At 50.9% G+C, this 15,149-nt stretch overlaps 1 protein-coding gene across 1 annotated transcript in view; it reads left to right on the plus strand.

Moving 5' to 3' along the window:
- TTC34 (tetratricopeptide repeat domain 34) overlaps window positions 1-15,149 on the plus strand; it is a 39,310-nt gene that overhangs the window by 18,558 nt on the left and 5,603 nt on the right. The window contains exon 7 of the mRNA XM_015136837.3: window positions 14,666-14,936. Coding sequence (XP_014992323.3) covers window positions 14,666-14,936 — 271 coding nt within the window. The remainder of the gene's footprint in view (window positions 1-14,665; window positions 14,937-15,149) is intronic.

Here is a 15,149-nt window from a genome sequence, read left to right on the forward strand (position 1 = left end):
AGACGGTTTCTGTTCTGTTTGATTATGAGCATTCTTTGCTTGCAACTGCACTGCATTCTGTGTGGTCTGACTCTGAGGGACTCACACTGGACCTGTGTGCTCAGCCCAGGCCTGCTGCCCTAAGCTCTGTCCCTGGAGCCTGAAAGAGTTGGGTCCAGCTAAGCAACCTCAGCCAAATCATTTCACCTCCCCAGGCCTCAGTTTCCTCCTCTGTAAAAGGAGGAGGGGGCTAAACAACCAATGGATCACAGAAGAAATCACATGAGAAGTTAGACAATGCTTAGAGACAAGTGAAAATGAAAACCACACACCCCAAATTATGAGACACAGGGAAAGCAGTGCTGAGGGGGAAATGTATAGCTGTAAATGCTTCCAGTAAAAAACAAGAAAGATCTCAAATCGACAATCTAACTTTACAACTTAAGAAACTAGAAAAAGAACACATGAACAGAAAGAAAAAGAAAGAGAGAGAGATTACAGCAGAGATCAACAAAACAGAGGATCGAGAATAGAGAAAATCAATGAAAACAAAAGTTTGTTCCTTGAAAAGATAAAATTTGACCAACTTTTTGCCGGGTGGACTAAGAAAGAGAAAACTCAAATTATGACAATCAGAAATGAAAATGAGGTTATTATTACCAATTCTACAGAAATAAAAAGAATTATAAGATAGTAATAGGAACAATTGCAAGCCAATAAATCAGCTAATCTAGATGAAATGGATAAATCCCTAGAAACACAAAACCCACCAAGACTAAATCATGAAGAAACAGAAGATCTGAATAGACCTATAACTAGTGAAAAGATTGAGTCAGTACTCAAAAATCTCCCAACAAAGAAAAGGCCAGGACCTGATGGCTTCAGGTGAATTCTACCAAACATTTAAAGAACTAACACCAATCCTCAAAGTTTTCCAAAAAATAAAAGAGGAAGGAACACTTCCTCACTCAGTCTATGAGGCCGGCATTACCCTGATACCATAGCCAAAGACACTACGGGAAAACTACAGACCATTATCCTGTAAGAATATTGAGGCAAAAATCCTCAACAAAATACTAACAAAACAAATTCAGCAATTTGTTAAAAGGATGACACACATAACCAAGTGGGATTTGTTGCTAGAATGCAAGAATGGTTCAACATACAAATGTCAATTAATGTAATATACCACATTAACAGAATGAAGGGGGAAAAATGAACATCTCAACTGATGCAGAAAAGCATTTGACAAAATTCAACACCCTTTTATGATAAGAACACTCAACAAACTAGAAAGAGAAGGAAACTGCCTCAATATAAAATCCATATAAGAAAAACCCACAGCAAATATCATATTCAATGATGAAAAAGAAAAGCTTTTCCTCTAAGATCAGGAACAAGGCAAAGATGATCACTTTTGCACTTCTACTCAACGTTGCACTGGAAGTTATAGCCACAATAATTAGGCAAGAAAAAATTACCAAGCATCCAAATTTGAAAGAAAGAAATAAAATTATCTCTGTTCTCAGATCTTATATGTAGAAATCCCTAAAGATTACACACACACACACACACACACACACACACACAAAACCTGTGAGAACCAATAAATGAATTCAGCAAAGTAGCAGGATATGAAGGCAACACAAAAATCAGTTCCTTTTTTATACATTAATAATGAATAATCTAAAAAGGGAATTAAGAAAATACAGTCACCACTTGGTATCCACATGGGATTGGTTCCAGGACAACCCTCAGATACCGAAATCCTCACATACTGAAGTCCTACAGTCAGCCCTGTGGAAACTCCAACCCCTAGATATGAAAAGTTGGCCCTCCGTATATGCGGGTTTCACATCGCAAGAATTGATCTGCATTTGACTGTGGATTCAGAACCCACCAATATGAAAGGCTGACTGTATTTATTGAAAAAAATTCACATATAAGTGGACCCACATAGTTTTAACCCATGTTCAAGAGTCAGCTATAATTCCATCTACAATAGCATTAAAAAGAATAAAATACTTAGGAATTAACCAATGAGGTGAAAGATTTGTGCAATGAAAACTACAAAACATTGCTGAAATAAATTAAAGAAGACATAAACAAAGGAAACACATTCCACGTTCATGTATTAGAAGACTTCATGTTGGTAAGACGTCAGTATTACCCAAAGTGATCTACAGATTCAATGCAATATCTGTCAAAATCTCAATAATGCTTTTTACAGAAGTAGAAAAGATAAATTCTAAAATTCCTATGGAATCTCAGGGGACTCCAAACAGCCGAAACAATCCTGAAAAAGAACCAACAAGCTGGAGGACTCACACTTTCTGATTTCAAAACTTACTACAAAGCTACAGTGATCAAAACAGTGTGGTACTGGCACAAAAACAGACACAGAGACCAATGGAACAGAATAGAGAGTCGAGAAATGAACCCTCCCATATACGGTCAAATGATTTGACCAAGACCATTCAATGGGGAAGGGACAGTCTTTTCAACAAATGTTGCAGGGAAAACTATGCAAAAGAATGAAGTTGGACTCTTTCCTACCACCACATACAAAAATTAATTCAAAATGGATCAAAGACCTAAAACTATAAAATTATTAGAAGTAAGCACAGGCAGAGGCTTCACAACATTGGATTTGGCGATGACTTCTGGGCTACAACACCAAAGGCACAGGCAGCAAAAGAAAAAATAAAGTTGGATTTCATGAAAATTAATTTTTTTGTACACCAAAGGACACTATTATAACAGAGTAAAAAGGCCACTGACAGGATGGAAGAAAACCACAATATTTGCAAGTCATATATCTGATAAGGAATATCCAGAATACACAGAGAAGTCCTAAAACTCAACAATAATAAAGACAAAAACCCAATTCAGAAATGAGCAAAGGACTTAAACAGACATTTCCCAGAAAAAGATATACAAATGGACAATAAGCACATGAAAAGATGCTGGACATCACCAATCATCAGGGAAGCACAAATCAAAACAACGAGATATGCCTCACGCCTATCAGGATGGCTACTACGAAGTTTTTAAAAAGAAAATAACAAGCACTGGTGAGGATGTGAAGAAACTGGAACTTTCTGCACTGTTGGTGGGAAGGTAAAATGGTGCAGCAGCTATGGAAAACAGGATTGCCATTTCCCAAAAAGCTAAAAACAGAACTACCAGCTGGGTGTGGTGGCTCACACCTGTCATCCCAGCACTTTGGGAGGCCAAGGCAGGCAGATCACAAGGTCAGGAGATCAAGACCGTCCTGGCTAACACAGTGAAACCCCTTCTCTAATAAAAATACAAAAATTAGCCAGGTGTGTGGTGGCGCGTGCCTGTTGTTCCAGCTACTCGGGAGGCTGAGGCAGGAGAATTGCTTGAACACAGGAGGCAGAAGTTGCGGTGAGCCAAGATCACACCACTGTATTCCAGCCTGGGTGACAAAGCAAGACTCCAGCTCCAAAAAAAAAAAAAATAGACCTACCATATGATCAAGCAATTCCACATCTGGGTCTACATCCAAAAGAAATGGAGGCAGGGTCTTTTAGAGACATTTGTACACCATGTTCATAGATGGCATCATTGTTCACAAGAGCTTGGATGTGGAAGGCACCAAGTGTCCACCGATGGATGGGTGGATAAGCCAAACATGTTCTATCCATACAATGGGGAATTATTCAGCCTTAAAAAGGAAGGGAATCCCGGTACACACTACAACATGGATGAACCTCGAGGACATTGTGCTCAGTGAAATAAGCAGCCACCACAAAGGGACAAACACTGTGTGATTTCCTTATATGAGGTTCCTAGAGTCATTGAATCACAGAGACAGAAACCAGAATGGTGGGTGCTTGGGATTGGGGGAGGGGAATGGAGCAGATTTAACGGGGACAGAGTTTCAGTTTGGGAAGATGAGCTAGTTCTGGAAAGGGATAGTGGTGACGGCCACACAACATGAGGAATGTATTTAATGCCACCACACTGTACACATAAAGATAATTAAGAGAGTAAAAGTTATGTTATGTATATTTAACCACAATAAAAACAAATTGGAAAAAGAGGAGGGTGGGTGCTGCCCCTCCTGGGGATCAGAGGAGGCACCCTGGGGATGTGCCAGGTGCTGCCTGGCCCCTCCCCTGCCTGTCTCCCCGCACAGTGCTCCCATCAACCTTGAGTGAATGCAGGTGGGGCGGGAGAGATGCGGCTGAACAGTGGTTCCTCCAGCCTATAAACAGCCAGGACAAAAGGGACATCCCCTGTGATCTGCTGGCCACGGTCTTGGGTACCAGCCTGAGCTGTCGACTCAACAGGATGCAGGGCAGGGGCGGGAGGGTTCCACTCCCAGGCCCATGACAAGAGGCTGTCACAAGGGAGACCTGCCCTGAGGCAGCCACAGCTCCGGGGCCCTGTACTTTCTCGCTGGAGGCTGCCAGAGACGAGGGCACTTTCCAGCCAAGAGCAGTGTTGAAATTGGCTGTCTGCCCTGATGCTTCGCTGGGTGAAAGCACAGCACAGAGGCAATGTGCCTCCCAGGGTTCTGATTTTCTTAAGGGCTGGAGTTCCAGGAAGCAAGGAAAAGCAACTCTAGAGGCCAGGAGGACGACAGCTCCAGAGGCCATGCTTGCTGCTGCAGGGCAGGCTGCCAGCCCAGGGCACCAAGTTTCCCCCAAGCCCACTGGCAGGCCTGACTTCCATGCCAGGCTGGGTCCCAGGGAGGGAGACATGCATTCGGGGCTGGGAGCCAGCTCTCTGCCTGCCCTTTCCTGCACTGGACAGACATCTGTGGCTGGCAGGGACACGCCCATTTAACAGCTGGATGTGGCTATAAGGGATCCTTGGAAACCTACCTACAGGTAGGTGCTGGAACCTCCTCCAAGGGGTACCATGGGATCCTGTCCCTTCCTCCCGCTCTGTCCAGGGCCACAGGGCCAGAGGCAGGGAAAGTCAGCCAGGATGTCGGAGGGCTAGCGTGTGGGAGTGATGGTAGGAGCAGGAGCCCCTCGCCCCATCATGCCTGTGAACTTGCGCATCCAGGAGGTGGGCCGATGCTGCGCCTCCCCCATGCCCTCTGCCTCTTCACCCTGAGAGGAGGACATGGCACAGGCTTGAGGCTGTGAGCTCTGAGTCAGCGCTGGGGCTCAGCAGCAGGCCCCTCCTCTTGGCCAACAACCCTGTCCTGTCTCTGGGCCTTGGTTTCACCCCGGGGAACATGCGGGGTGCTTCTTCCAGGCTGTCAGATGCTCCCCGGGGGTGTGGGGTGCTGCTCCAGGCTGTCAGATGCTCACCTGGTGGAAAAGGACAGCACACATTCCAGGAATTCAGACACTAACCTGGAGGCAGGACTTGTCCACGCTGTCGGATGCTCCCCTGGGGGTGTGGGGTGCTGCTCCCAGCTGTCAGATGCTCCCCTGGGGGTGTGGGGTGCTGCTCCAAGCTGTCGGATGCTCCCCTGGGGGTGTGGGGTGCTGCTCCCGGCTGTCAGATGCTCCCCTGGGGGTGTGAGGTGCTGCTCCCGGCTGTCAGATGCTCCCCTGGGGGTGTGAGGTGCTGCTCCCAGCTGTCAGATGCTCCCCTGGGGGTGTGAGGTGCTGCTCCCGGCTGTCAGATGCTCCCCTGGGGGTGTGGGGTGCTGCTCCAGGCTGTCAGATGCTCCCCTGGGGGTGTGAGGTGCTGCTCCCAGCTGTCAGATGCTCCCCTGGGGGTGTGGGGTGCTGCTCCAGGCTGTCAGATGCTCATCTGCCAGTAGAGGTGCTGTTTTACGCTGCCAGATGCCCACTTTGGGGTGAGGGTGCTGTTCCAGGTTGTCAGATGCTCCCCTGGGGGTGAGGGTGCTGTTCTGTGCTGTCAGATGCTTACTTAGAGAACTGTGGTTCTGTTCCAGGCTATCAGATGTTCACCTGGAAGCAGGGTGCTTTCCCAGGCTGTCAGATGCTCACCTGGGGGCAGTGGTCTTGCTCCATGCTGCTGGAATCTTACCTGGGGTTGTGTGGTGCTGTCCCAGGCTGTCATATGCTCACCTGGCGGTGGGCCTGGAGTTCAAGGCTGTCAGATGCTCATCTCAGGCAGGGGCTTGTTTTAGGCTTTTAGATGCTCATCTGGGGGTGTGGGGTGCTGTTTCACACTGCCAGATGGTCACCTTGGGATTGGGGGTGCTGCTGTGTGCTGTCAGATGCTAACTGTGGGTAGGCACTGCTCTTCCAGGCTATCAGATCCTCACCCAAAGTTTTAGGGTGCTGTTCCAGGCTGTCAGATGCTCACCTGCACGTGGGGGTTCCATTCCAGGCTTTTAGCTGCTCACCTGGCTGTGTGGAGTGCCTATCCAGGCTATCAGATGCTCACCTGCAGTGTGGGGTGCTATTCCAGGCTGTCAGATGCTCACCTGCAGTTGTGGGGTGCTGTCCCAGGCTGTCAGATGCTCACCTGCAGTTGTGGGGTGCTGTTCCAGGCTGTCAGATGCTCACCTGCAGTTGTGGGGTGCTGTTCCAGACTGTCAGGTACTCACCTGCAGTTGTGGGGTGCTGTTCCAGGCTGTCAGGTACTCACCTGCAGTTGTGGGGTACTGTTCCAGGCTGTCAGATGCTCACCTGCAGTTGTGGGGTGCTGTTCCAGCTGTCAGATGCTCACCTGCAGTTGTGGGGTGCTGTTCCAGGCTATCAGATGCTCACCTGGAATTGTGGGGTGCTGTTCCAGGCTGTCAGATGCTCACCTGCAGTTGTGGGGTGCTGTTCCAGGCTGTCAGATGCTCACCTGCAGTTGTGGGGTGCTGTTCCAGGCTGTCAGATGCTCACCTGCAGTTGTGGGGTGCTGTTCCAGGCTGTCAGGTACTCACCTGCAGTTGTGGGGTGCTGTTCCAGGCTGTCAGATGCTCACCTGCACGTGGGGGTTCCATTCCAGGCTTTTAGCTGCTCACCTGGCTGTGTGGAGTGCCTATCCAGGCTATCAGATGCTCACCTGCAGTGTGGGGTGCTGTCCCAGGCTGTCAGATGCTCACCTGCAGTTGTGGGGTGCTGTTCCAGGCTGTCAGATGCTCACCTGCAGTTGTGGGGTGCTGTCCCAGGCTGTCAGATGCTCACCTGCAGTTGTGGGGTGCTGTTCCAGGCTGTCAGATGCTCACCTGCAGTTGTGGGGTGCTGTTCCAGGCTGTCAGGTACTCACCTGCAGTTGTGGGGTGCTGTTCCAGGCTGTCAGATGCTCACCTGCAGTTGTGGGGTGCTGTTCCAGCTGTCAGATGCTCACCTGCAGTTGTGGGGTGCTGTTCCAGGCTATCAGATGCTCACCTGCAATTGTGGGGTGCTGTTCCAGGCTGTCAGATGCTCACCTGCAGTTGTGGGGTGCTGTTCCAGGCTGTCAGATGCTCACCTGCAGTTGTGGGGTGCTGTTCCAGGCTGTCAGGTGCTCACCTGCAGTTGTGGGGTACTGTTCCAGGCTGTCAGATGCTCACCTGCAGTTGTGGGGTGCTGTTCCAGGCTGTCAGATGCTCACCTGTAGTTGTGGGGTGCTGTTCCAGGCTGTCAGATGCTCACCTGCAGTTGTGGGGTGCTGTTCCAGGCTGTCAGGTACTCACCTGCAGTTGTGGGGTACTGTTCCAGGCTGTCAGGTACTCACCTGCAGTTGTGGGGTGCTGTTCCAGGCTGTCAGATGCTCACCTGCAGTTGTGGGGTACTGTTCCAGGCTGTCAGATGCTCACCTGCAGTTGTGGGGTGCTGTTCCAGGCTGTCAGGTACTCACCTGCAGTTGTGGGGTGCTGTTCCAGGCTGTCAGATGCTCACCTGCAGTTGTGGGGTGCTGTTCCAGGCTGTCAGATGCTCACCTGCAGTTGTGGGGTGCTGTTCCAGGCTGTCAAGTGCTCACCTGAGGGCAGGGAGCTCTTTCCCACCTGTCAGATTCTTATGTGAAGTTGTGGGGTTCTGTTCTATGCGTTCCCAGGTGAGCATCTGATAACCTGGAACACATCCTTCATCCCCATGTGAACATCCAAAAGCCTCTAAAATGCACCTTCCATCCCCAGGGGAGGATCTGACAGCCTGGAATGGGACGCCCAGCCTCAGGGGAGCATCCTCACCTGGGTGCGGTCACTGCTGCTGTAGGCTGTCAGACGCTCACCCGAAGGTTCGAACGTCGATCAGGCTTTCAGATTCTCACCTAAGTGTGCAGGTGCCATTCTAGGCTGTCAGACGCTTACCTGGGGATGTGGATTGTTGTTCCTGGCTGTCCAGTGATCACCTGGGGCTCTGGGGTGCTGTTTTGTGCTGTCAGAGGCTCACGGTGGGTTTGTTTCAGGCTGTCAGATGCTCACCTGAGGGGAAGTGCTATTCCAGGCAGTCAGATCACCTGTGGGTGGGGGTGCTGTCCCATGCCATCGGATGCCCACCTTGGGGTGTGTGGTGCAGTTTCCAGTTGTCAGATGCTCATCTGGTGGTGGAGGGTGCTGTTTCAGGCTGACAGATGCACACCTGGGTGTAGGGGAGCCGTTCCAGGCTGTCAGATGCTCCCCTGCGCGTGCAGGGTGCTGTTTCCGGTTTACGGAAGCTCACCTGGGGGCGTGGGTGCCGCTCCAGGCATTCAGATACTCACCTGGGGGTGTGGGGTGCTGTCCCATGCTGTCAGATGCTCACATGGGGACGTGGGGTTCTGTTCCAGGCCATCAGAGGCTCATTTTGCGGTGTGGGGAGCCATTCAATGCTGTCTGGTGCTCACCTGGGGGTGTGTGCTGCCCTTTCAGGGTGCCAGATGCTCACCTGGGGCTGTGGATGCTGTTCCGGCTGTCAGATGCTCACCTGGGGGTGGAAGGTGCTGTTTTATGCTGTCGGATCCTCACCTGGGGGTGGAGGGTGCTGTTTTATGCTGTTGGATCCTCACCTGAAAGAGTGGGGTTCTGTTCCAGGTTGTCAGACACTCACCTGGGGCTGGAGAATACTGTTCCAGGCTGTCGGATGCTCCCTGGAGGTGAGGATGCCATTCCATGCGGTCAGATGCTCAGCTGGGGGTGTGGGCGCTGTTCCAGGCCATCAGATGCTCACTTAGAGGTGGGGGGGGTGCCGCTTCAGGCTTTCCGATGCTCACCTGAGTGTAAGGTGCCGATTGAGGTTCTCAGCTGCTCACTGAAGGTGTGGGCTGTTGTTTGAGTCCGTCAGAGGCTCACCTAAGTGGTGGTACCATTCCAGGCTGTCTTATGGTCACCTGGTGTTTTTCCGGCTGTGAGATGTTCATCTGGGGGTGGCAGGTGCTGCTCTGGGCTGTGAGATAATCACCTGAAGGTTGGTGGGGGGTGATGCTGTAGGGTTTCAGATGCTCACCTGGGTGTGGGAGTGCCTTCCCAGGCTGTTAGATCCTCTCCTGGGGTGCAGGGTGATGGTCCAAGCTGTCACATACTCACCTGGAAGTGTGGGGTGCATTCCAGGTATCAGCTGCTCACCTGCGGGTGGTGATGCCGTTCCAGGCTGTCTGATGCACACCAGGCAGGAGGGTGCTTTTCCTGCTGTCAGGTGCTCACCTGGGGGTGTGGGTGCTGTTCCAGGCTCTCGGACACTCACCTGAAGGTTGAAGTGCTGATCCAGGCTGTCAGATTCTCAGCTAAGTGTGCTGGTGCCATTCTAGGCTGTCAGATGCTCACCTGGATGTGTGGGGTGCCATTCTTGGCTCTCAAATGATCCCCCGGGGATGGAGGGTGCTGTTTTACATGGTGAGATGCTCACCTGGGGTTGTGGGGTCCTGTTCCAGATTGTCACAAGCTCACCTAAGGTTGGAGAATGCTGTTTCAGGCTGCTACACACTCACTCGTGGGCATGGATGCCATTTCAGGCTGTAAGATGCTCACACGAAGGTGGGGGTGCAGTTCCAGGCTGTCTGATGTTCCCCTGGAAGTGTGGGGTGCCGTTCCAGGTATCAGCTGCTCACCTGCGGGTGGTGATGCCGTTCCAGGCTGTCTGATGCACACCGAGGAGGAGGGTGCTTTTCCTGCTGTCAGCTGCTCACCTGTGGGCTGTGGGTGCTTGCTGTTCCATGCTGTCAAATGCTCACCTGAGGTGGGGTGCTCTTCCAGGCTGTGAGATGCTCACCTGGGGGTGCTGGTGCTGCTCCAGGCTGTCAGATTCTCGCTGGGCGATGTGGGATGCTGTTCCAGGCTGTCAGATGCTCACCTGGGGATTGCAGGCTTACAATGTTCCCCTGAACATGTGATCTGCTGTTCCAGGCTTTCAGGTGCTTACCTGGAGGTGTGGGGTACCGTTCCACCCTGTCAGATGCTCACCTGAAGGTTCAAGGGTCGATCCAGCCTATCAAATTCTCACCTAAGTGTGGTGGTGCCATTCCAGGCTGTCAGATGCTCACCGGGGCGTGTGGGATGCCCTTCCAGGCTGTCAGATGCTCACCTGGGAGTGTGCGGTGCCGTTCCAGGCTGTCCGATGTTCACCTGCGGGTGTGGGGTTCTATTCCAGGTTGTCAAAGCCTCACCTGGGGTTGGAGAATGCTGTTTCAGGCTGTCACACATTCACCTGGGGGTGTGGATGCCATTCCAGCCTGTACAATGCTCCCCTGATGGTGTGGGGTTCTGTTCCAGGCTGTAAGACGCTCCCCTGGGGATGTGGGGTGCCATTCCAGGCTCTTGACAGCCGTATAAACTGGATATAATCCATGAGCAAATGTTTCCAGACACCAAACAACAGGCAGCAAAGAGCTGCAACCCTGAGAGACAGGAGGCCGCAGGAGGCAGGCACCATGCACCCCGGTTCCCTGCCTGGGGAGACATTTCTGCTGCTGCCCATGGAGGGCGGCAGTGGATTTCTGAGCTGTGGGGACAGAGATTGGCATCCCAGCCTGCTTTGTGGCTGGAATTTGCATCGAGGGTAATGGAGGAGAGGGGAGGAGAGGGGCTGTGTGGGGAAGGGGTATCTATGTGTCCATGGAATTCTTCACAGGTCCTTGTCTGCCGCCTGGGCTGCACAGGCAGGGGCAAGACTCAACTGCCCAGCAGTGACCACCTGTTGTGGGGCCAAGAGCTGAATGGGGGTACCAGGGTCAGGCAGGGCTGGGATCCACTGGAATTCTAACCCAGCCAGTGCAGAGAGGCTTTCTGAACATCTTGGGCACTCAGTTGAGACTCCAGAAAGGTCACACCCTAAAATTAAGATTATACTTTAGGACTAAGTTCAAAAAATAATCCTTCCCTAACAAAGTACAAGATAAAGCCTGTCAGGGCCAGAATGATCCACCAGTAATCTACCTGCCCACCAGAGTGAAATCAGCCCCCTTGCAGGACAGCACCACAGCCCTGTCTACCACATGCCAGACAGAGCCCAGCACAAAACCAAGAACTGCTAGGCACGCAGAGAACCAGGGAAATGGGACCAATAATAAGAGAAGAAGCACTTCATAGAAACAGACCCGGAGATGGCTTAGATGTTTGGAATTTACACACAGGGGCTTTTAAAAGCAGTGACATAAACATGTAAAAGAACTGTTTGCTATAATGAGTGAGCTGATGGAGAATTGTAGTAGAGGAATGCAAAAAAAAAAAAAAAAAAAAAACTGTAATAATCAAGTGGAGATCCTAGAGCTGAAAAGCAGAATATCTGGAATTAAAAACTCACTAGGGAGGCATATCAGCAGATCTGAAACTGCCAAAGCAGGACTAGTGAACTCAAGGATAGACCAAAGAAAATTATCCAATCTAAGGAACAGCAGGGGGGAAAAAAAAAAACAAACAAACTCCGTTTCAAATGATGAGAGCTGAACTGAGCATCATGGCTCACACCTGTAATTCCAGTACTTTGGGAGGGTGAAGTGGCAGCATCACTTGAGCCCAGGAGTTTGAGAACAGCCTGGGTGACAGAGTGAGACTCCCTCTCAAAAAAAAAAAAAAAAAAGAAATTTTTTTTTTTAGAAGAGATGGAGTCTCACTCTGTCGCCTAGGCTGGAGTGCAGTGGCACGATCTCAGCTCACCGCAACCTCTGCCTCTTGGGATCAACCAGTTCTCCTGCCTCAGCCTCCTGAGTAGCTGGGATGGCAGGCACGTGCCACCACGCCCAGCTAATTTTTGTATTTTTATTGTATTTTTAGTAGACGAGGTTTCACCATCTTGGCCAGGATGGTCTCGATCTCCTGACCTCTGGATCCGCCTGCCTCGGCCTCCCAGTGTGCTGGGATTACAGGTGTGAGCCACTGCACCTGACCTCTAAAAAACTTTTAAAAATTAAAAAAAAAAATGAAGAAAACTTCAGTGACCAGTGGGACAATTTCAGGCTGTCTAGCATACGTGTGATTGGACTCCCAGAGGATAGGGAGAACGAATGGGGCAAATATACACAGGTACTTGAAGAAATAACAGCAGAAAAATTCCCAAGACGCTCAACAAATCCCGAGAGGAAAAGCACAAAGAGAACCACCCCTAAGAAGGCACATCTTGGTCAAGTTCCTGAAAACAAAAGATAAAGAGAACATCTTAAAAGCAACCAGAGGAGTGAGTAAATGACATACAACAATGTGAGCGACAGCAGATTTGTCCCGGAAACAATGGAATCCAAAAGACAGTGGGACAGCACCTTTAAGGCACTAAAAGAAAAAAGTACCAACCCAGAATTACCCATATTGTTAAAATGTCCTTCAGAAACGAGGGTGAAATTAAAGACCCGTTACACAAATGGAAGCTGAGAGATCCGTCATCATTGAACGGTACCACAGCAGTTCCTGAGGGAAGGTGGTGAAATTGAAGAGAACGGATGCCTGATAGAAATTCTCTGCTGGAAGAAGTGAAAAGCATTTGCAAATACAAAAGGATGTATTTATTTCTTCTTTTAATTGCTTTGAACAAAGCTATCTAAATTAAAAATAGGCTTGGTGTGGTGGCTCACACCTGTAATCCCAGCACTTTGGGAGGCCAAGGTGGGAGGATTGCTTGAGACCAGGAGTTCGATACCAGCCTAGGCAATATATCAAGACCCCATTTCTACAAAAAGTTTTTAAAATTAGCTGGGTGTGGTGGCATGCACCTGTGGTCCCAGCTACTCAGGAGGCAGAAGTGGGAGGATCACTTAAGCCCAGGAGTTCAAGGTTGCAGTGAACCAAGATCACACCACTGCACTCCAGCCTGGGCAACAGAGAGAGACCCTGTCTCAAAATATACATTATAATTAATTGACTTGAAATAATGTACTATATGAGGAAATGTATTGCTCAGTGTATGACAACAATAACACAAACTGTGGGATAATGGAAGTTACTGCTGTGGGGATCTCACATTTTAGGTAAAGTGGCACCATATCAACTGTACATAGACTGTGGTTGGGTGCTCACCTGGGAGCTGGGGGCTTGTTCATAGCTGTAAGGCTACGTATTGTAATTTGCAAGGCAATTGCTAGAAAGATAATATACAGAGGCATAGTTAAGGCCAGGTGCAGTGGCTCACACCTATAATCCCAGCACTTTGGGAGGCCGAGGCAGGTGGATCACTTGAGATCAGGAGTTTGAGACCAGCCTGGACAACATGGTGAAACCCCATCTCTATTAAAAACACAAAAATTAGCTGGGCATGGTGGTGGTACACCTGTAATCCCAGCTACTCAGGAGGCTGAGGCAGGAGAATTGCTTGAACCTGGGAGGTGGAGGTTGCAGTGAGCCAAGATTGCACCACTGCACTCCAGCCTGGGTGACACAGCGAGACTCCATCTCAAAATACAAATAAGAAATAAAAATTAAAAAACAAGAAAGAAAGAAACAAACAAACAAGCAAATAGGACACCTGGAGAACCAATAGAAGGAGGACAGCCTTGAAGAGGCTCTAGTGGTCCCCTGCTGATGGCCAGGTCAAAGGTCAGATGCAAATGACTTATCCTGATCAATCCACTGATCACCAGCACTCCCCTGAACAGGCCCAGCCTCTGTCCTGGCTTCCCGTGTGTGGTCAGGGCCTCTGCAAACCTCTTCTCCCTCCCCGCCTCCAGATGGCATGCCCAGTGCTGGGCTCTCCTACCCACGTGCCCACCAGCCTCAGGCACCAGCCCAAGTCCACTTCTGCACCCTGCAGTCTCTCCCTCAGGGTGTGCCTTGGCCGGCTCCACCCTGATCTCTCCCTTGGCAGACCTCTGACCTCTGCCCCAACTGGCTGCCACCCCGTGTCCTGCCTTGTGTTGTGCACCAGATGGGCTGGGCACCCTCCTTCCACCGCTCCTGGGAGTTGTGGGACGGCAGTAACTGGGCTTTCTACACTTCCGGCGTCCCCAAGGCCACACGCACTGGGAGGAGCACCCGGATACCCACAGAGATCCAGCATCCCCCGCTGGGAGGTGACAGATGCCTCTGTGGGGAGGGACAGGCGTGGAGGGAGCCAGCTACAAGCTGGGAGATCGAGGGACCCAGGGAGGGCTCGCAGACCGCAGGCTAATCAGGAGATGGAAATTAGCAGCATTTGGCCTCAGAAAAGGGGTTCTGGGCCTGAAAACTTTCAGGGTCAAGGTCAGCGAGCTGGGTCCTTTCAAATGCTAACCAGAATCAGGAGGGATGGTAGGAGGCTGCAGCCACAGGAAAGCGGGAAGAGGCAGGAAGCTGGATGTTCAGACCCTCTAGGATCCCAAGGAGAAGATCAGGGAATGAAAAAGACAGAGCCAGCCCTCCTACTCTGACCCTCCACCCAGTCTCTCCACCTAGGACAACTCTGCACCCGCCCACCCTCCCACCTTGCAGGAAGCCATAGACGACATCCTCTCTGCTCTGAAGCTCGGCCCCGGGACCGTGGTCCCTGAGCTCCGCTCTCTGAAGCCGGAAGCCCAGGCTCTCATCACACAGGGCCTCTACTCCCGCTGCCGGGCCCTTCTGAGCCAGCTGCTGGACACTGGGGCCCCTCTCGAGGACGAGGACACCCAAGGCCTCCTTGCTGTGGGGCAGGCGCTGATCAAAATCGATGCAGGGCAACTGGACTGGCACCTCCTCCTGGTGGACATTCTCATGGCACGGGGTATGTGGCAGCCCCAAGGTGGGAAACACAGGGTCTGGGCTTCTGTCCCTGCTCCTCTGACCTCTGTATCCTTTTCTAGAAAATGGAAGAAAGAGACGTGGACCACAATAGCTTCCAAGGTCCCTTCCACCCCAAATCCCCTGGCCTCTGGCCCTGCTCCCTGTGTGAGGCCTGGTGTTCAAAAGCCTCTCCTCTCTTTACCCGGCTGGCTCT

The sequence above is a fragment of the Macaca mulatta genome, chromosome 1, assembly GCF_049350105.2.
Source record: "Macaca mulatta isolate MMU2019108-1 chromosome 1, T2T-MMU8v2.0, whole genome shotgun sequence".
Taxonomy (NCBI): Eukaryota; Metazoa; Chordata; class Mammalia; order Primates; family Cercopithecidae; genus Macaca; species Macaca mulatta.